The sequence below is a fragment of the Oncorhynchus masou genome, chromosome 31 (genome assembly GCF_036934945.1).
Source record: "Oncorhynchus masou masou isolate Uvic2021 chromosome 31, UVic_Omas_1.1, whole genome shotgun sequence".
NCBI lineage: Eukaryota > Metazoa > Chordata > Actinopteri > Salmoniformes > Salmonidae > Oncorhynchus > Oncorhynchus masou.
Genome location: NC_088242.1, coordinates 88,641,166 through 88,664,012, shown reverse-complemented (window position 1 = coordinate 88,664,012; position 22,847 = coordinate 88,641,166). Strand labels below are relative to the sequence as shown.

The window sequence follows — 22,847 nt, the reverse complement described above, 5'->3', positions numbered from 1 at the left end:
GAATGGGAGAAACTCCCCAAATACAGGTGTGCCAAGTTTGTAGTGTCATACCATCAGAAGACTCAATGCTGTCATCGCTGGCAAAGGTGCTTCAACAAAGTACTGAGTAAAGTGTCTGAACACTGTATCGCCATGTTATTTTTACTTGTTAATGTTATTCGTTAGTTACTGTGTATTTACTCCACCATGTATTTACTCCACCGCGTATTTACTCCACTGTGTATTTACTCCACCATGTATTTAACCCACCGTGTATTTACTCCACTGTGTATTTACTCCACCATGTATTTAACCCACCATGTATTTACTCCACTGTGTATTTACTCCACCTTGTATTTATTCCACCATGTATTTACTCCACCGTTTATTTACTCCACCATGTATTTACACCACTGTGTATTTACTCCACCATGTATTTACTCCACCATGTATTTACACCACCGTGTATTTACTCCACCATGTATTTACTCCACTGTGTATTTACTCCATCGTGTATTTACTCCACCATGTATTTACTCCACTGTGTATTTACTCCACCTTGTATTTATTCCACCATGTATTTACTCCACCATGTATTTACTCCACCGTGTATTTACTCCACCATGTATTTACTCCACCATGTATTTACTCCACCGTGTATTTACTCCACCATGTATTTACTCCACCGTGTATTTACTCCACCATGTATTTATTCCACTGTGTATTTACTCCTCATGTCACTATTTCTATTTGTTGGAAAAGGACCGGTAAATAAGCATTTCACTGTTCGTCTACACCTGTTGTCTACAAAGCATGTGACAAATAAAATAGGATTTGATTTGGTTTAGTTCAATTGTTTTTGTGTGTGTCGTGTGTCTTGGTCTTTGACTGACTATGTGTCTGCATGCCTGGCTGAGCACTTGGTTTTGAGTGTGTGTCAGCTTGCAGTGTGTCAGTCAGAGTGTGTGTCAACTTGCAGTGTCAGTCAGAGTGTGTGCCAGTTTGCAGTGTGATCTATGTTAGCCCCTGTGGCAAACAGTCTATATACGACTGGTGTGTGTGTCTGTGTGTGAATGTGTGTGTGAGTGTCTGTCAATTCCAGTCTGGATACATCTAAGGAACCTACAGTAGAGCAATGTACTTGGTCTGAATCATCTTCAGGGTACACCTGCATGCACTTGCACTTTCAAAGAGTGTAGTGACGTCTGTACAACGTCATCCTGGATGTGAACTATTGTTTTTGTTTTTCGGACATGAACAGCACACTGATGTCTTTTCCCCTCTCTGACCAGTTTGTACATTTGCAGCCCCATCTTGTGGCAAGGATTTGTACTTCAAGATAACTTACTTTTACTATATAGAAGTACTATGGCTAGGAAAAGATAGCCATCGTACTTCTACATCTTTTCCTAGCCATATTACTTCTACATCTTTTCCTAGCCATCGTACTTCTACATCTTTTCCTAGCCATAGTACTTCTACATCAATGTTGCTTGCTGTTTGAGGTTTTAGGCTGGGTTTCTGTACAGCACTTTGTGACATCTGCTGATGTAAGAAGGGCTTTATACATAAATGTGATTGATTGATGATATGAAATTATATGATATATGTATATATATATATATATATATACATATTATTTTATTTTATTCAAGATAACTTATAAGGAAGTGTAGCCAGGAAACAGTAACATGGAGATTTAAATAGTACTTCTACATCTTTTCCTAGCCATCGTACTTCTACATCTTTTCCTAGCCATAGTACTTCTACATCTTTTCCTAGCCATCGTACTTCTACATCTTTTCCTAGCCATAGTACTTCTACATCTTTTCCTAGCCATAGTACTTCTACATCTTTTCCTAGCCTTTGTACTTCTACATCTTTTCCTAGCCATAGTACTTCTACATCAATGTTGCTTGCTGTTTGAGGTTTTAGGCTGGGTTTCTGTACAGCACTTTGTGACATCTGCTGATGTAAGAAGGGCTTTATACATAAATGTGATTGATTGATGATATGAAATTATATGATATATGTATATATATATATATATACATATTATTTTATTTTATTCAAGATAACTTATAAGGAAGTGTAGCCAGGAAACAGTAACGTGGAGATTTAAATAGTACTTCTACATCTTTTCCTAGCCATCGTACTTCTACATCTTTTCCTAGCCATAGTACTTCTACATCTTTTCCTAGCCATCGTACTTCTACATCTTTTCCTAGCCATAGTACTTCTACATCTTTTCCTAGCCATAGTACTTCTACATCTTTTCCTAGCCTTTGTACTTCTACATCAATGTTGCTTGCTGTTTGAGGTTTTAGGCTGGGTTTCTGTACAGCACTTTGTGACATCTGCTGATGTAAGAAGGGCTTTATACATAAATGTGATTGATTGATGATATGAAATGATATTGGATTCTTTATTTCTCTTGTTGTGTTAAACAGGGCTTAGTTTGGTTTGGTCTCGAGACGACGACGCTGTGTATCATCATCTCCTCCCGCCCTGGGGTTTCCTCTCCCGCCCCGGGGTTTCCTCTCCCGCCCTGGGATTTCCTATCCCGCCCTAGGATTTCCTCTCCCGCCCTGGGGTTTCCTCTCCCGCCCTGGGGTTTCCTCTCCCGCCCTGGGGTTTCCTCTCCCGCCTTGGGGTTTCCTCTCCCCCTGGGATTTCCTCTCCCCCCCTGGGGTTTCCTCTCCCGCCCTGGGGTTTCCTCTCCCGCCTTGGGGTTTCCTCTCCCGCCTTGGGGTTTCCTCTCCCCCTGGGATTTCCTCTCCCCCCCTGGGGTTTCCTCTCCCGCCCTGGGGTTTCCTCTCCCTCCCTGGGGTTTCCTTTCCTGCCCTGGGGTTTCCTCTCCCACCCTCAGAGCAATCTTCTGATGTGCGTACAGTACACATTGGCCGATCTGTCATCGAGTCTTACCCCCCCCCCCCTATTCTCTTATCAAATGAGATGTCATTGAGAATACCAATGTCCTGGTCCAATAAAAACCAAACAAGTAGTGAAATTAAATAGTAGCAAGAGAGGAGAACAGTTCCACTGTTACAGAAGGCTACTGTACATTACAAGCAGGCATGTTGCAGTGTACTAATCATTGACATTGTCTGAGATCATTGTACTGCCCATGATCTTCTCTCTTACAGGTTTTATTGCACACTGCTGAACGTGAGAGACACTTTTTTCCCAAGAACAGGGTTTTTCAATTCTGGTCCTAGGGACCCAAATTAGTTTTTGCCCTAGCATTCACACACCTGATTCAAATTAAAGGCTTAATGAGGAGATGATTAGTTGAATGAAGTGTGCTCGGGCAAAACCAAAAATGCGCATCCCAGGACCAGGATAGAGAAACACTGCCATAGAACAACATATTCATGTTTTATGGTATTCAGTTCGTCTGGGTCATGTTCTGAATGAAATGGGAAGGTACTATCTGAACATTAGAACACACATTCTTGTTTTCTGTTGCAAAACATTTTGCTACATTGTGTCCTACTGAATACGACCCATATTTATGTTTGTCCAGTGGCTATCTGTGATATTTATGCCACTTCCTGTGCCTTCAGAGTTTGATGGAGAGCTGGTCGGATGACAGCTGGAACTGTTGTCATAACCGGAGGAATTCTCGCCACGGTGATACTCTTGTGTATCATAGCAGTGCTCTGTTACTGTAGACTCCAGGTAGGTGTGTGTGAGAGAGAGATATTAAGCCTCAGAATCACTACAGTCTCTGTTCACTTATTTACTGTCACAACATCACTCTCTCCCTCTCTCTCCCTCTTCCCCTCTGCCTTTCAGTATTACTGCTGTAAGAAGAATGGGTCAGAAGGGGACACCAGCTCCGTCACGCAGCCCCACTTTGCCTGCAACGCATGCAGTGCTCCCGGGGTGGACGGGACGGCCGTCACTCCCCTCTCCTTCTCCCCGGAACTCCCTGCCTCCCACGCCACGGGCCCCCCACGTAACTATTGCCCCACCTGTTCGCCCTACGAATCACCCTTCTATATCCGAGCCACCGACGAGATGCACAATGGCGGCGAGCGCATCACCTACATGCCCACGCACTATGAGAACCCAGCCCTGGCTCTTGCCCTGCCCTCCCTGCATGGCTCCCTGCTGAGCACCAGCCAGCATCGCAGCAACCCAGCACCGGACTTCTACACCAACACTCGCGCTATAAGTACAGACGTGTGACCCACTTCCGATGTCCTGTTGGCTCATTTGGTTGGAGCGTGGTGTTTTCTACTGCAGGGTTGTGAGCTCAATCCCTGCATAGGCCATGCACTGTACACAGAATATTTGTTCATTATTGCTTTGGATAAAAGAGACTATGTTTTTATGAGGGTAATCTCTGGTAGCCACTGTGTCTCTCTGCTGACAACTAAAGAGAAGAGGATGAAAAAGGAGCATTGAGAGACAACATGAAGCTTTGACCCTTTGACCTGGTCATGCACTTCCTTGTTCTTTCTCCCTACACTGTGTCAGCTAGCTTCCAGCTGGATTTGAGCACACTCAAACAGTATTGTTTTTTAAACAGAGGTAGCTATCATGTTTGTTGCTGTTTAATTAAAAACTAGACTCCTGTAATACAGAGTCAGGGAGCATCCCTTAGTGTTCAATAGACCAAGACCTATACGCTGTCTGGCGAGGTAGTGTGTGGGATTCTAATCTTCACTGTTCGAGGGCTATCTATATCGTGGTTTTACCTGGACCTACTCTTGTCATTTCCCTGTATCTGCCAAAAGAGATTCTGAACTACAAATAAAAGGAAATTGCATTTTCGAGTGAAGGTATTCAGAAGAAAATTAACATAGCAAAAATAGTGAAGAGACCCTAACTCCTTCAGAGCTTTCTCTATGCAAGTTCTATGCACGCAAAAACCGAATTGGTTGGAGAGAAAAGTATAACGATGCAGCTGTCCAGCTTGTATGTTTTTTTTCCCTCCAAATGTTTGTCATATGTAACTGGAACTATTGAAAGACTGTTGTCTATTGTTTTATGTTATTGAAAGAGGTATGTAGCCTACCATGGCTACTTTTGAGACAATGGAATTTGATCACATAATATAATAACTAGAATATTACAGTTTAAAGATAGTTTTCAAGTCAGGACAGGGGCATTTTGTAAGTGGGTGATGCAGTATTGCAGTTAGTGATGATTTGTCTGTCTCTGCAACTGTGTCATTAAGTGGACTACCATTCTTTGTGCAGAACACTGAAGCTACAGTACAGTTCAAATTGTATTTCTCTTCATTGACAATGATGCAAAAAGTTGGAAATGTATATATTACCAAATGCATTGAAAGCATTTCTATTTGTTTGTCTCTTTGATTAACTGGCTGATGACATTTTGGATTCGGTCATGATGCATTTTGAATTGGGGTGTGTAAGTCTGGTATGATTTAGATGTAGTTTGTGCCATTTGGTGTCCGCACTCTTCTGGTTATCTAATTGTTGATTCTATGAACTGTACACATCCATGTATTTACACATTTGAGTGTTTATTTCAACTTATGAAGAACTTGAAATACAATATTTATGTAATTGGTAACTAAATACATAATTATTAACCTTGTTATATGGCACTAATTTTTAACAAATTATTAGACAACATTGCTTGCCATGTATGATATTATTTTGACCTGGTGTCTTTTTATGTTTTAGTGTGAAACAGCAAAAAATGACAGACATGTATGATAGGGGTGATACTAATTTTACTATAGGTTTCTAAAAGCACCCCCATCTGCTACTTCTGTATAGAGCTGAAAAGCCCTATCATACCTGTGACAACAGCAATGCTCATATGGATGTTTGCTCTTTAAAAAGGGGTGAAAAATGTGTGTCTGTTCAAAACCTTCTATAAATCTGTCAATTTAAATCCGAACAAAGACAAAACATTTCAATTGAGAATATCTACCGAATTACATGCCCCATAAGAATACATTTTCATATTTAATTCCTGTTGGTTTAGGTTATTCATAAAATAACTAACAATTTTTAAAAATACTATGAAATATTAAAAGAGAAAAAAATATAATCATATCTCACATTGTTACATTGTGACAAAGATTTATAACTGCTTGAAATATATTTGTTGTCCATATTGTACACACACACACACACACCCTGCTCAAAGTAGCTAAAAATAAGCCCATAAGCAACTTCCAATTTAATGGATGTAAACAACAATGTATTGCAATTGTCTGAAGCATTTTCCAACTTTCCGTTTTCATATTTAGCCTACCAAAAATGTTACAATGAATAAATTATATCACACCACCATCCTTTCTCTCCCAGAATCGAATCAAATGAGTGCAATAAAAGCATTGATTTAAATATACACTGGAGATGACAGATAGGGGGCGTTGTTTCGAAGTCACCGTGCCTTGGCACTCCCCCACCGTTATAAAAAAATATTTTGGAAGCTATAGAAAGGAATTTATTAACGTCTACATTTGATATTGCCACGTTTATTCTATTACAGACACCTTAATGCATACTTTAAATTATATTATGTGAGCTAAATATACAAATAAAACAAGAAAAATTTGAGATGACTAATGTTACTGTCCCCACTACAGCAAAACAATACTTAAATATTGTCACGTTCTGACCTTTATTTCCTTTGTTTTGTCATTATTTAGTATGGTCAGGGAGTGAGTTGGGGTGGGCAGTCTGTTTGTTTTTCTATGATTTGGGTATTTCTATGTTTCAGCCTAGTATGGTTCTCAATCAGAGGCAGGTGTCATTAGTTGTCTCTGATTGAGAATCATACTTTGGTAGCCTGGGTTTCACTGTGTGTTGGTGTGTGATTGTTCCTGTCTCTGTGTTTGCACCAGATAGGGCTGTTTTGGTTTTTTCACATTTCTTGTTTTGTTAGTTTATTCATGTATAGTGTCTTTATTAAAGAACCATGAATAACCACCACGCTGCGTTTTGGTCTGCCTCTCCTTCACCTCAAGAAAACCGTTACAAATATATGCAATTTTGTCCTTTAAATATTTAATTGAAATACTGTAGAATTGGCCGACTGGTGGCTACAAAACCTTTCAAAGGCCAATAAATAGCATCAACCAGCCAGGGTTTACAACATTTGAATTAAGCCAAAGATTATGGATATACTGACAAGAAACTTGTCTCTCTGCCCTTGTACTTGGGATGGCAGTGTAGCCTAGTGGTTAGAGCAAGTTGCAAGTTCAAATCCCCGAGCTGACAAGGTACAAAATCTGTCGTTTTGAACAGGCAGTTAACCCACTGTTCCTAGGCCGTCATTGAAAATAAGAATTTGTTCTTAACTGACTTGCCTAGTAAAATAAAAACTAAATAAAAGGTAATTGTCCACAAAGCCGGACAGACGGCTGTCCTAGCTCCCGCCAATCATTTATTTGTATTGGTGGATATGTACAATTCTTTTTTACTTTGGTGGATTCATCTAATACTTAACTTTTTTGAATATTCGATGAGGGTTGTTGACGTCAAAACCGTCTGTATTCAATGGATAGATGCATAGCCTCATTACATAAGAATGCATAGCCATCTCAAGACAACTCCGTTATAAATACATGTTCCCCTCAAAGTTAAGGAATGTCACGTGTTCTAAGGGGATGTCAGGTGTCCTATTTATATCAGTAATTTACTTGTAATGCTATTTTATGTTTCGTCAGAAAAAAAATACATATGTTTTTATCTTATTGTAAATTGAAATGTTATAATACAAATATATATATAAAAAAAACATGTTAAAAAAATCGTAACAACCTAAGCATACGGGACTTCTATTCAAACAAATAAACCTGATGTAGGAAATAAGCCATGCAATTTCTTGGGGACCAAATTCGACACTCATTGACCTCCATAGAAAATAGACTTGCTTGGTGGGCGATAACACGCCATCTGCTGGAGGGAGACACATATTTCGTCGAGTTGGACCTCTCTCTTTACCTCTTCCTCTCTGATAGAACCAGGGTGAATCCGCCGTGAACGCGCACGGAGCAGTGGGGCTCGCGGAGGAGCCGTGAGTGTGCGCGGCTGCTGCAACTTGACAGTTAACGTTTGCTATTTATCCGGAGGTGTTTACTCTAAACAAGTAAGTTGTTGGCTCTTTACCTTCTGAAGACATTCAGCTTCGACAATTGCCTGTGACGAAAAGGACAATTTAATTTTATTTCTTACATTTTTAGGTTATTATGCGACTTTGTTCTGACAATTTCTTGCGTGAGCTTGCACCACTTTCTATCTGGTGTGGGTGAACTGTTTTGATTCATAGCTAACAGGTTAGCTAGTGTTAGCCACACTAGCATGGCTATTACAGATGGCCTTTTAGGCACTTCCTGTTGACCAGTATGTGTGCTGTGACATAGTTATGTTGTGACATTTCTGGTTTTACAGTCTCGTTTATGATAGTTTAACGGTGTTAAATAATTGATTTTCGCTCAAATACATAATTTGGACATTAACCTCGCTCGCTAGCTACGTTAGCTTACCATTTTGTCACATTCTTCTCTACTATGAAGTACCTGCCAGCTTTTAGAGGCTCGCTAGTTAATTAACGTTATTTTCTATCATTTGTAATTGGTAGAGTATGTTACCGTTTTTCTTAACTACCATCGTAATCGAGGTAACTTAACTCGGTAGCTATTTTAGATACGTTGAGTAAACTCGGCTACTATAACTAGTTAACTACAAATAATACATTTCGTATGTTGTAACAGTATTTAGCTTGTGCATAGTTTATGTAAACACTGTTTGAGGGGAGGTGGGGAAAGAGCAGAACCTGACCAGCACAGAACCATTTGATTTGATTGATTTGACTGATTAACTTAACTAGCTAGCTAACCAGTAACTTGCTTTTCAGTTACTTCACCTCAGTTGGACCTTATTATCCATTCACGTGACACTGGTGAGGCTTGCAGTTTCCATATCACTGATTCGAGGTCTGATAGTATCGGCTCATAAGTTGGTGGGAAATTGATCCTGGACTGTTAGGGATAGTGTGAAATGAACAAACTGGACACCGAATGTTGACAGCTTATATGCTAAAAAATTTGGATTGTGGCCGCACCCATCTATAATTAGTTAATAGAATTCACTTGCAGGATCCATTTCTATACATTGATGGTATCTGGCTCGATTGTCTAAATGCACTATACCTGCAAAAAAATGTCTGTTTAGGAATGTAATTTTAAGTTGACATTTATGAGAACACAATGTACATCACATCAATGGAGTTGAACAGATGCGACTGTGGGCGGAATGAACCTCTTGACCTATTGAGTCGCAGTCAGTTGATAAATGTCAGTTCTTAAACCCTGGCTGTGTACCTATGTTTGTCCTCTAGCTGCGTGCCTTTCTTTGTTTGCTGAAATTCATACTTTTAAATAAAACTTTAGTCAAATAAAACCAACAACTGTTTCCTCGTATCGACTGACAGCGACTTGATGTAGTCGGAGGTACGCTCATCCCACAGTACTAGCAACCCAAATCCATAGAGATGTACATATCGTGGAGTTGAGAAACCCAGCTTACCTCAGCACCCTGACTCGGGTCGTGCAAACAACCTTATTTCACAACCTGGTGAACTTTTACAATGACGTTTTATCAGAGGAACAGATACGGTAGTGGAGTTGTTTACTGTAGTGAAGTGCAGCGCAGCTACTGTACTGTTGCTTCGCACTAACACCTTGATCACACCGATAGTAATTGCGCAAAATGGTACGCAGCATCATCTGGATATGTGTGCAACAAAATTATAACATTCACTTTCTGCTACCATTTCTGTCAAGACGTCTAGGCATACAGTTTTATGCATACTTTAGATAAAGCCAACTTATGCACCACACAGAACGCACTGCAACTGCCTCTGCAACGCAAGGCAAACGCAGCGTTCCATTGGAAACGAATGTACTTCTTGTGTACCAAAATGCAATTACACTCTGTATGATCGAGGCGTAATGGATCCACACGGATTCAAAGCGGTTGGGTTTAATGTGGAAGACTCGTTTCGGGTTGAACGCATTCAGTTGTGAAACAGACTAGGTCTCCCTTTTCCTAATAAAGCACCTGATGTTTGCATTTGGGACAGGGCGGCATATTTGACTTTACTAGTATTAATGCACAGGCTGGTTTGGGTTTTACATGACCTTCTATTCTTCTACACCAGTATTTCAATGTTTGTTAAATGTGATACGCCACTCCTATGCATGTAACGTTTGTAAACAAAATACATGTTTACTCTGTTTTGCTATTTGAGTCGTCTCTCCCCCTTCCTCTTGCATTCCGCTTCCCTCACCCACTGTCACTCAAGGAGAGCAGTTGTTGATTGATCAGTCACAGGCATTTGCCGTTCACTCTGTCTACATGGTCAGATGCAAATAAATGTTTGACAACCTTGTTGCGATGAGTGCAGGAAATGGATGAAAATGCTGATTTTTGTTGTTGTTGTGGAAATTGGATTGAACAGTATTAAACAATCAGAATGGAGAAAGACCCATTGAAATCACTTAGAATGTATGTTACCACCCTGAGGTCATGCACTACTTATAAAGCTAATTTAGAACTGTTTTATTCAAAAACATAAACTGTGAAAAATGTTGTGATATATTGCCCAGCCCTATTTGCATTTTAAGTCCACATTTGCAGTATGTGTGAGACACACACATACACATTGAGACAGACATGCAACTCAAGGTTTTGTCTTGAATAACCTAACTTTGGTAAAGGATTACTGTGTTATATGGTATGGAGTCATGAGCAGACAGACTGAACATTTTGTGCAAACCAGCTGAACAGACTAATTAGTTGGGGCGTCTCAACATGATGTAACCTCGCCTAAAACTTAAGCAAAATATGGCACCCTAGTATTATGCTGTTTATGACGTTTATGAGCGGCGCAAAGTTCTAAGGCACTGCATCTCAGTGCAAGAGTTGTCACTACAGACCCTGGTTGGATCCCGGGCTGTATCACAACTGGCCATGATCTGGCGGTGCACAAATGGCCCAGTGTCATCCAGGTTAGGGGAGGGTTTGACCAGGGTAGACTGTCATTCATTGTTAAATAAGAATTTGTTCTTAACTGACTTGCCTAGTTAAATAAACAAATGAGTTCTAGCTTAGTAGAAGTAGTGTTCAGTATTCAATGGAAGAACAATATTTTCAGAATTGCTTAGAGACGAAAGCTACATGCAGGGCAGGGCACAAATGTTTTTTTACCCTTTTAACCTTCATTCTGTGGTTTCTCACCAATGTGTGCTAGATTAGAGCAGTGTTTCCCAACTCCAGTCCTCCAGAACCCCCAACGGCACATGTTGTGTCCTCAGACAAGCACACCTGATTCTATTAGTCAAGTAATCATTGAGTTAAATCAGGTGAGTTTGTCCGGCCACAACATGTACTGGAGGACCGGAGTTGGAAACACTGGACTAGAGGATGCGTGCTTAGTCAAAGCCTGTGTCAAGCCATGCATCAGTGACGGGCCTGTGTGTACCCTACCACACTGAGACTTATTTCCCAGAGGCAGGAAATTTGCTGTAACCTAGCCTATGAAGTCATAGCCCCTGGCTGTAGACAGCTGTTCGCCCATCAACTGGAAGGAGATGTAAGGCAAGGAAATGTGAAGTTTTTGCCCCACCTAATGATTCAGACTTGCCTTGAGTGACCTCAACAGGTCAGCTCAGTCGTTTTCGATGGACGCGCCAATGTGTACAGGTTTTACTATTGTGCTTGGCTAGACTATAGTTTATTGTAGTATTAAGTACAGGGTGGACTATTTATTTTCCTCTGATGAATAGCCTAGTTTGTTGTGCGTGTAATTGGCCTAGGGTGTGAAAACTGGTTAAAGGGTCGGGTTCAGAGCGTTTGTCTTATTTGGGCAGTACAAGTTGCCAGTTTCTCCTGTAAGGCAGACGGTAAAAGGTAGCTTATGCACACGCCCAGTTAGGTCAGTTAAATTGCATCAGTATTGTAGTATGTTGTAAGGTCTGTTGACGTGCTCATTGCTGTCACCACACCCAGCTTAAATATAGCCCACGCTGTAGGGAGAAATTCTAGATTTGTTGTGCAATATTTAGCCCATGGCAGGGGTCCCAAATTACATTCAGCTGTGGGCCGAAATATATTGATCAATGTTTCTTCTGTGATCGAATCAACATTATATCAGCTTCCTTTTCAATGCAACAAACTGTCAATGACCCGCAAGTGAATGCGCGTTTCAGATCAGTTCAGAGCTGCACATGTGTGAATTTGTTGATATTCTTTGCTAGTTATTAGTCCAGTTATAGATAAGCATAGGGCGGCAATGGGGATTTACTGCTTCCTACAAGAGCACAAAACATGTAAACAATATTTTCAAGTTGTCTTTGATAAGCCAGTCAGGTAAAAAGCCTATGTCTTAATTAAAGGGACAGTGTTGTATTTTGAGACAGGCTTGAATATGTACATAGTTCAATAGGCAGAGGGGTAGCCTACTAAACTCTGCCAAAAAAGAAATGTCCCCTTTTCAGGACCTTGTCTTTCAAAGATAATTTGTAAAAGATCCAAATAACTCCACAGATCTTCATTGTAAAGGGTTTAAACACTACTTTCCATTCCATTCTTGTTCAATGAACCATAAACAATCAAAACTGTTCGCTGCTCTGGCCCCCCAATGGTGGAACAAACTCCCTCACGACGCCAGGACAGCGGAGTCAATCACCACCTTCCGGAGACACCTGAAACCCCACCTCTTCAAGGAATACCTAGGATAGGATAAAGTAATCCTTCTCACCCCCCTTAAATGATTTAGATGCACTATTGTAAAGTGGCTGTTCCACTGGATGTCAGAAGGTGAATTCACCAATTTGTAAGTCGCTCTGGATAAGAGCGTCTGCTAAATGACTTAAATGTATGTAAATGTAATGAACATGCACATGTGGAACGGTCGTTAAGACACTAACAACTTACAGACGGTAGGTAATTAAGGTCACAGTTATGAAAACTTAGGACACGAAAGAGGCCTTTCTACTGACTCTGAAAAACACCATAAGAAAGATGCCCAGGGTCCCTGCTCACCTGCATGAATGTGCCTTGGGAAGGCTGCAAGGAACACGAGGGCTGCGGATGTGGCCAATAAATTGCAAAATCGGTACTGTGAGACGCCTAAGACAGTTCTACAGGGAGACAGGATGGATAGCTGTTCCTCCTCGCAGTGGCAGACCACATGTAATAACACCTGCACAGGATCGGTACATCCGAACATCACACCTGCGGGACAGGTACAGGATGGCAATAACAACTGCCCGAGTTACACCAGGAACGCACAATCCCTCCATCAGTGCTCAGACTGTCCGCAATAGGCTGAGAGAGGCTGGACTGAGGGCTTGTAGGCCTATTGTACGGCAGGTCCTCACCAGACATCATCGGCAACAACGTCACCTACGAACACAAATCCACCATTGCTGGACCAGACAGGACTAGCAAAAAGTGATCTTTACTGACAAGTCACGGTTTTGTTTCATAAGGGGTGATTGTCGGATTCACATTTATTGACGAAGGAATGAGCGTTACACCGAGGCCTGTACTCTGGAACGGGATCGATTTGGAGGTGGAGGGTCCGTCATGGTCTGGGGTGGTGTGTCACAGCAACATCGGACTGAGCTTGTTGTCATTGCAGGCAATCTCAACGCTGTGCGTTACAGGGAAGACATCCTCCTCCCTCATATGGAGGGTGAGGGTGAGGGCTAGTGTCTCCCCCCCCCCATAAATGTCCGGGAACTTGCAGGTGCCTTGGTAGAAAAGTGGGGTAACATCTCACAGCAAGAACGGGCAAATCTGGTGCAGTCCACGAGGAGGAGATGCATTGCAGTACTTAATGCAGCTGGTTGCCACACCAGATACTGACTGTTACTTTTGATTTTGCCTGCATTGAACACCGCATATGTGACTGATCTTCTTGATTAGTTCTTATGTAGCAAAATTTCAATATATTTTTTACAATGAATAAAAGCAGAGACACAGAGCTACTAATTGGTATATCATGAACAGTGGGGAGTTGATAAACTTAGTTTGAAGATGTAATCCAGAGAGGTATTTTCTCCATCTCCTTAGCTATCATACTCTAATTGCACTGATTTCAAAACTCAGTCCTCCAGAAAGTGGAGAGCAACACTTTTGCAGTTCTACTACGCAATATATATGTATAAAAAGCAGCATTATACAGGATTACCTACACATACTGACTAGCTCAAGTAAACAAAGGGTGCTATATGGCAGACCATTCCAAACTCATTTCTCGGCATGTCCAGTCCACTCATTATCTCAGCTAATCATGGCTAGCGGGAAGGTTGCTGTTTTTTTCTGTGGCTAAACCTTGTAATTTATCAATTTTATTCGTATTTACAGATGACACACAATTTTGTTATTAAGGCACATGAAAGTTCACATGATCCAGAAGGCATTTCTACCAAAAAATGCGTTTTGATATAAAACACAGAATACATTCAAATAGCTCTCGTGTGAAGTAGTGACCCGCGACCATATGCCCAGTTTCCTTAAATGGGTCACGTATCGGCTATTGTAGACTATATCATAGCTTTTGATTTCTATTTCCACGTGAAAATGTTATGGGATTTGCTCCGTTGGTTGTGTTGTTAGGCATACATTATGGACAAATAGCCAAGATTGGCTACTGTCAAACTGTAAGGCTACAGCCTAAGTCTTCACTGTAAGTTGCGCCTGAAGTTGCACAAAATGTTCACAATGTTAAAGTTTCCACTCCCAAGGCTCAAATTTTGCTCAGTGCACCAAAAATTAGAGGGGACATAGTTAGAAATCATTTGTACACTGCAAATTGATTGCAAGAATTCCAAACGGATAGTTTTTTTTTTAACCTGTATTTAATTGGGCAAGTCAGTTAAGAACAAATTCTTATTTTCAATGACGGCCTAGGAACAGTGGGTTAACTGCCTGTTCAGGGGCAGAACGACAGAGGGGGTTTGAACTTGCAACCTTCCGGTCACTTGTCCAACTCTCTAACCACTAGGCTACCCTGCCGCCCCAATTTGACAAACTGATTTATTTAAATCCCTGATTTAATTTGGGATATGATCACGTATGCCTCTTTTTATGTGTGGCAATACTCGGGAACAGATTTCCTAAGTTTAAATCACTTGAGCTGATTTCCTGGAGACTTTACAGTCTTATGTTGTTTTTTCTTTTTTTAATTAAAGTTGGGGGGCCAAATACAATCAACCCCGGGATGAATTTGGCCCTCGGTCTGCCTATCTGGGAAACCTGGCCTAGGCCTGTAGCATACCAATAGGCTACATTTTACCATCTAGATAGCTTATGACTACTGTGCAGTGATGATTGTGTTGGTAAATATGTGTGAAAAAGTTAACCACACACGGATGAACAAGTGGAAGAACAGGAAATGTTTAACTAGGCCTATCTTGGAGTGTGCGTTCTGAAGACACCTTTTCTATTCATATACTGTCCATGTCTATACACCCCATCATATAATATTTTTTTATTGTTGTATTCATTTTGTATTGTTAGGTATTACTGCACTTTTGGTGCTAGAAACACAAGCATGTTGCTGCACCTGCAATAACATCTGCAAAATATTTGTACGTGACCAATACAATGATTAGATTTGAAGATGTATGATCTGTAACTGGAGAGCTGGTGAAGACTTTTAATTTGCTCAAAGAGCTTAGAATCAAAGCTAGGTCAGAGCTGTGATTAGGATGATGTAACAAAGAACCCCAGCCCGAAGATCACTCACTCGTATGGCCGCCACTCTGATGTTTCAAAGAACACGTTGAAACAAATCACAATAAAAAGACTGCGTGATGTTGGTCAAAGAGATTTATGGAAACGTTTGTGGTAGCCAACTTCCACCTCTTGCCACAATGTCCCCCGTTTCCTTACCACATGGGTACCCAGCAACCCTCTGTAACGATCTCCCTGAATGATTTGCGAAATCTCCTCTGCTAACCCTAATGGTGATGAGCCCCCTTCTCTGACCACAGTCCCACTGACAGGTCCTCAATTAAAAATGGCCACTGCTTTCCATGGTGGTGTTCCTAATGTTTTTTTTTTCTGTGAGGAGGGGAGACCCTACTTTTAATCCTCCCGGACCCTAAAGCAGCAGACCACAGGATTCCAGCCGCTCCACCCAGACCCCCACAGGCGCGACCCCAAACCCCAGGAAGATGACACTTCCAAACCTCCATTCAAGCCTACCTCACCACCTCCTTGAACTTAACACAACCCCTTAACATGAGTCTTACATTTTACATGGTGTATAATGATAGAGTTGAAACTTGTGAAACTGTCATTCAATGGAGGATGGAGAAACTGTGTTCTTTAGTTTTTGTTTTGAGACGCACAAATCTTGAGGCTTTCTGGGTCATCAGTGATGCATATCTTGTCTTTAAGTTTGGTCCTACTGTGGGAGAAAATAATGAATTGTTCTCAGACTTCCAGACAGTTTGCTACAGCAGGAAAATAATCCTGCTTCAACAGGAAATGTAAATTATAATTTATGGACATTCTTGTAGGTGTTTATACTTTTTTTTTTATTTTATTTTATTTTTGTACGGAAAATTAAGTTTTGAATTTGATCATACATCTGGTAGTGTCATACCCAGGAAGACTCGAGGTGCTTCAACAAAGTACTAAGTAAAGGGTCCAAATACTTGTAAATTTTACATTTTTAGTTAAAAAAAATGTGTTAAAATAAAGGCAAAAAATAATAATACATCCATTTTAGAATAAGGCTATAACATAACAAAATGCTTAAAAAGTCAAGAGGTCTGAATACTTTCTGAAATCACTGTACATGGCCCACACAGGGCTTTCACTCCACCACACACATCACTGTGTGTTTGTTTGAGTATACTTTGTTAAGTTTCTAGATAGATGATACAGGTAGTGCATTGGAATACTGAACTTCATGAATGTATTTGAATAATGTGAATTTTAATCATTTTTCTATTGAGAATGAGTTCTAAAATGTGACTAACCACCTGCATTCAGTCTTATGTAGCAACATTTGACATGTTGTTTTTTTTTTTTTTACATTGGATAGAAGTAGAGACTCAGAGCTACAAAATAGTATATCATACATTGCATTTTTGAGGAACAATGGGAAAGTAATTCTGCTTTGAATGTTGATAAACTTGTAAACTCACTTTTGAGAAAAGGGCCTTTTGAACGTTTAAGTACCTACTGAAGAGCTCTCCTTTGTCTACACCTATTCAGCATTGTTCACACCCTCTTAAGCCAGCCCCACCCATCTCTTTAAGGATTCACATGTGAGGTCATGTGCTCAGCAGTGAATAGTGTAGTAAAGATTAAGACTAAAAGCGGTAGTAGCCTACAATAAGGAAAAATTCCAGGTAAACAGAAAGTGTCCAGATATATAATATTTTTAAGTATTAGTTCACACTTACCCAGACACGCTTGTCTAAATTGATCGGTCAAGAGAAATAAATGCTATAACCACCAGCCACATCCAGTGGTGGAAAATTGTCATACTTGAGTAAATGTAAAGATACCGTAATAGAAAATTACTAAAGTAAGTCACCCAGTAAAATACTACTTGAGTAAAAGTCTAAATGTATTGGTTTAAAATATACTTAAGTATCAAAAGTAAACGGAATTGCTAAAATGTACTTAAGTATCAAAAGTAGAAGTATAAATAATTTCAAATTCCTTATATTAAATGAGATAGGAAAATGTATGTGATTCTGTACAATGACATTTTCACGAGTTAACTTGAACCATCCAATAGGCACATCCTGAACGGATTCATTGCCCTACGGGATTGTAACAGATGAGGTGGAATGATTTTTACTTAACTTTATGTTATCAATACCATTTAGAAAAACAAACTTAAGTGTATTTAAAACCAAATACTGTGACTTTTACTTTCCATTTTATATTAATGCGTCTTTACTCAAGCATGACAATTTGGTACTTTTACACCTTTGCCAGGACCATTCATTATTTTCCTCCTCTGCAGATTGTAATGTACATAATTTAATGAGTGTGATGGGAGCACATGACTGACTGTCTGTTGCTTCAGTGGGAAACTGGGTGTGTGTTGTGGTTTTTCACCAATAGGAGTCAGTGACCCTCACTACATGTAGGTTCACCTACTCCACATGTTCCATTCAAACTGTTAGCGTAGGTGGATACTGGCTAGCAAACTTGTGTTAGCACTAAAGCAACCAAGTAGGGCCTCTACCAGGCTACTAACAACTCCTGGTCGCTGTGTCTGCTGAAATTCAAGGTACATTTATTTTCGGAAGGTCTTTGTGCTTGCCCAGTTATGAGAACAGCTCTGCTATTCTTTCTCAGCCATCTAAGGTCATTACTACAGCGTGAGACCATTTTACAATCCAAGGACTTGGTTCAACATTTCCCTACATAGCCCTTTCCCTTGCCTGGGTTTTTGGAATGACTTTAAAACAAGTTATTACAGACTTGAAATTGCTTTTTACTCAATCAGTGAGTGCACTCAAAGTTTCTTATTCGGATCAAAGCAATGACTCTGATGCTGTCACTACTGACACTCAGCCGAACCTCGGCCACCCAAGACACGTTTGATTTGATCTTGTCAAGATGTGAGACTTAAGGGAAAAACAACCATCACAGGCTATTTTTAGATAACATCTTTCGCAAATAGCAGAAAATAATGCACTCTTCAAACAGGAATCATACGAAAGGGTCTGAAATTAGCATATGATCCTCTAAATCTTCCAAATACCATGAAGAGCAGATGCCTGTTTTGTTCAACTGATTGGTTTACTTCAATGAGTTTTGAGCTGTTCAGCAAATGCTGGGCCGAAGCGTAATTTGACTTTGAATCCATGATCTCCATTTCAGATGACATAGGGCTTTGAGGCTCAGTGTAATATCAGGCTTGGCTATGCTGTCAGCTTATGCTCTCCACTCCAGTTTCAAATAAGGCCTTTCTGTTCAGTTAACTGGCAAATGTAGCCACAGACATGACTTTGCAAATAGAAAAAAACACATTACAAATGGACAGTCCCTACCTACTCCATATCCCACTGTAGAGAATGTAAGCTAAGCCTAGGCTATAGTCCTATGCTTCTATATTATCATGACAATCCCAAATGTAGTGAAATGTGTTGTTCCAGCAGCAGGGGGTTGAGCAGAAGGCTGTGCTGTGTGGCGGAGGACGGGGGCAGAGAGCGCTGGCCCCTGGGGTTCCTGGCTAACGATGGACAACACCTCTCTTGGCAAAGTGAGCGGCTCCACCGAATCAGTGGCCACTGTCACCAGCGAGGAGTTTGTGCTGGTGCAGCCGTCTACCGGAGGATCCCCCTCGGGCTCAGAGGGCAAGCCCAGACTCAAGGTAGATGCTAACAATGCTGATCAACTATGCCGATATTGACCCCTAACCTCTTGGCTCTCCTGTAGATCAGAAAGGATTGGATAGCAATATGATGGACATTCCACTAGCCTATCAGAGGGCTATGAGGAGCTTTTACCATGTTGCTAATACCTATCCACACCACTCCTCCTGTCTCGTGCCTAGGGGGCATGTAGCAGCTAGCGGTCGATTTGTGATATGTCAACTGTTAAATATATATACACACACACACTTCTCTATTGGTTATTCCTATACAATTACTCTAGTATAAAGCCACTGTTTGAGCCTCTTCTGAAAGCCCGTCCAACACACAGGGTTTCACCTCTCAATCCCTTCCTTTCCTCAGATGTCCTGCAATGGGAAGGAGCAGTTGGAGAGGGCCATGGAGGACCTGTTGGATGACCATGTAGTGATGGAGGACCGGAGTGGAGGAGCAGGAGAGGAGGGAACCGAGACGTTTTGCGACACATTGAACTCCACAGCCCCCGTCCCACAGACACAACCCCAAGGCCTGGCGCTGTACTCCACACCTGCCGGTACCACTCTACACCTCTCATCTGTTACAATCCCTTAGGGCAATGAATCAGTTCAGGATGTGCCTATTGGATGGTTAACTCATGAATATGTCATTGTATAGAATCCCATACATTTTCATATCTATCTTGTTCTCTCTGAAAATGCAAGACTTTTGCTGGCTGTTCCAGTGACCTCAATATGTAGAAGTACATTATAGCATGTATACACGATTGAAGAATAGTTTCACATCCTTTATGTGCAGTAGCTTAAATCAGTAGATAAACAATGTAAACATATCATTGTTACTAAGTAGTTGTATCAGAGTGTACTGTACTGATCATGTAGACAAGGAACGGTCAACGTATGCTGACTGGTACTGTATTGTACATGGCTGTCTGACCCAAACAGGGCATAAAGTTCAATTTTGGACCACCAGCTGCTGTGGCAGGTAGATTAAAAAAAATTAAACATCTACCAGCCACTCCAATGTTTTACCAAGGCAAAATCTTTTTTGCCTCTAAGATTAAACCAAGGAAACACAACAGAAGGGGTGAGCATGCTTTGTAATGACCTATACAGTTACCCTGACTTCAATGACTTTCATTGATAAATTTGACAACAAATTATCTTCTTCAGTCCAACCTGGTTCTAAGTAGTGTGTATGTGTGACACAAACAGTTTTGGCCATTACTGTGCTGTCCTTCGTTTCACTTCCTGTTGTGCAATTACAGGTTTGACTTGACCCTGGCTTCCTCTCTCCACAAGTAGCTTCCCCAGTTGCTAGGGACTAATATAGGCAGGCTAGTACATGCTAACACTAGCATTGTGGGTTGTCTTCTTTACTACATTAGCATCAAACTTAGCCTCAAGTTACTGTTATAATCGTCAAAGGCCAAATCATATTAGCTTCAAATAACTGTTTGTGGTTTTGTAAATATTATCCCATTTTCAGTTCAGGTACCATTTTACTGAGGAATACCGATGATTAGACAACCCATTTATTCCACAGAGCTGCCCTAACATTCTAAACAATAAGTGACCTTTGACCAATTGTCTGTCCCTATCAGAGGTGTCAGTGTGTCCTGCAGCAGGTAGCCCACCAGTCCAGGAGGAGGACAGTGTTCAGTTCAGTAAGCTGTCCTACCTGGGCTGTACGTGGGTGAAGGCCCCACGCAGTGAGCCCGAGGCCCAGAGAGCCATGACCACACTGCGGGCAGAGAGTGCCATCCCCATCCCCGTCACGCTCCATGTGCCCAATGTACCCGGGGGCTGCGTCAGGTCAGTCCCCATACTGTCACCCTCATGTGCCTAATGTACCCGGGGCCTGCGTCAGGTCAGTCCCCATACCCATCACCCTCATGTGCCTAATGTACCCGGGGCCTGCGTCAGGTCAGTCCCCATACTGTCACCCTCATGTGTCTAATGTACCAGGGGGCTGCGTCAGGTCAGTCCCCATACTGTCACCCTCATGTGTCTAATGTACCCGGGGGCTGCGTCAGGTCAGTCCCCATACTGTCACCCTCATGTGTCTAATGTACCTGGGGGCTGCGTCAGGTCAGTCCCCATACTGTCACCCTCATGTGTCTAATGTACCCGGGGGCTGCGTCAGGTCAGTCCCCATACTGTCACCCTCATGTGTCTAATGTACCTGGGGGCTGCGTCAGGTCAGTCCCCATACTGTCACCCTCATGTGTCTAATGTACCTGGGGGCTGCGTCAGGTCAGTCCCCATACTGTCACCCTCATGTGTCTAATGTACCCGGGGGCTGCATCAGGTCAGTCCCCATACCCATCACCCTCATGTGCCTAATGTACCCGGGGGCTGCGTCAATAGAGACTATAGTATGTGTGTGAGTATGTGGTCACTATAAGTAGAGCGTGGCATCTCTGTCTGTGCCCCACGTATGTCAGGTCAGTCATCCACACCAATATACAGCACCGTCGATGTGTGCATTTCATGTCTGGGGAATTTCTCCTGTATTTACATAGACCTAAACTAAAGCCTTCAATATAATTGCAACATGTACTTGCTTCTGTATGTATGACTATGCAACAAGTAGGCTAAACTCTTACACATCTGAAATGGGCGTAATTTTTATTGCATCGAAACACAGGTTGAACGATTGAATACATCCTTTATTGTCAGTGTCATTTGTAAGCACCTACACCCTGGTTTGAGCAGTTTGACAATTATATAGAAACAAAGCCATAACAATCCTCTAGCCAACCGTGGGAATTAGGCAATGAGAAAGATAACCGCACTAAGAAAATAAACTTTAATGTGTAAAATCATAGATATTTCTCTGCACCTAACCAGAAAAAAGGAAATTATATAAAGAACCAAGGTGTCTTGAAATACCTTTGTGGGAAATAATATGACACATTACAGTAGAGGAAATTAACGGAGCATGCTGTTGGACTTAATTAATGTTTTATTGTCATATTTTCCCATTAACATAAGTTTGTAAGGTGGGTGGGCCTACTTAAGGAACCCCTATCCCCTTCAATAATAGTTGCAATTGCTTATCTTTTGATCTCTCCTTCCTCAGGATTGTGGACCAGGCATCAGGCACGGAGATCGCCTCCTTCCCCATTTACAAGGTGCTGTTCTGCGCCCGGGGTCGGGAGGGCTCCATCGAGAGTGACTGCTTCTCCTTCACTGAGAGCTACCGCAGCTCAGAGGACTTCCAGGTCCACGTCTTCTCTTGCCATATCAAGGAAGCTGTGAGTCACTGTTCTATTGTACTGTCTTCTATTGTACTGGGTTCCGTTCTTTTTAGGGAATGCATATTTAGGTCTAATTTGCTGCCGACTGCTCTCACACTGACAGGTGCTAGGCTTTTCCACTCCTCAAACTAGGCTCTGTATGCTGTCTGCATGTGATAAATAAGATGCAGGACAACTGGCGAAAATACACACTTGACAATTTAGTTTCACTTAATTATGGAAATTAACCTATAGACTCATAAGCCTGTT

General features: G+C 41.4%; 2 protein-coding genes across 4 annotated transcripts in view; both read left to right on the top strand.

Annotated features, from left to right (window-relative positions):
- The first annotated feature begins 2,680 nt into the window (after window positions 1-2,680).
- Window positions 2,681-6,903, top strand: LOC135525328 (protein FAM163A-like). The gene is made up of 2 exons (XM_064953032.1): window positions 2,681-3,660; window positions 3,778-6,903. The coding sequence occupies exons 1-2, from the start codon at window positions 3,568-3,570 to the stop codon at window positions 4,171-4,173; spliced, it is 489 nt and encodes a 162-aa protein (XP_064809104.1). The 5' UTR covers window positions 2,681-3,567; the 3' UTR covers window positions 4,174-6,903.
- A 1,051-nt stretch (window positions 6,904-7,954) lies between these two features.
- LOC135524711 (rab GTPase-activating protein 1-like) overlaps window positions 7,955-22,847 on the top strand; it is a 156,306-nt gene continuing 141,413 nt past the window's right edge. The window contains exons 1-5 of one of the 3 annotated variants that reach the window (XM_064952479.1): window positions 7,955-8,064; window positions 19,124-19,338; window positions 19,703-19,892; window positions 20,940-21,150; window positions 22,421-22,595. In XM_064952479.1, the coding sequence (XP_064808551.1) occupies window positions 19,204-19,338; window positions 19,703-19,892; window positions 20,940-21,150; window positions 22,421-22,595 (711 nt within the window). In that variant the 5' untranslated portion in view covers window positions 7,955-8,064; window positions 19,124-19,203. Of the gene's footprint in view, window positions 8,065-19,120; window positions 19,339-19,702; window positions 19,893-20,939; window positions 21,151-21,464; window positions 21,482-22,420; window positions 22,596-22,847 lie in introns of those variants that run through there. The other 2 variants (XM_064952478.1, XM_064952481.1) reach the window with 2 other exon arrangements.

Bases quoted from the DNA above. Each gene is read 5' to 3' on its own strand.
- LOC135525328 (XM_064953032.1), top strand. From the start codon at position 3,568: ATGACAGCTGGAACTGTTGTCATAACCGGAGGAATTCTCGCCACGGTG. The intron at 3,661-3,777 runs GTAGGTGTGTGT...TCTGCCTTTCAG, and splicing joins TCTGTTACTGTAGACTCCAG to TATTACTGCTGTAAGAAGAA.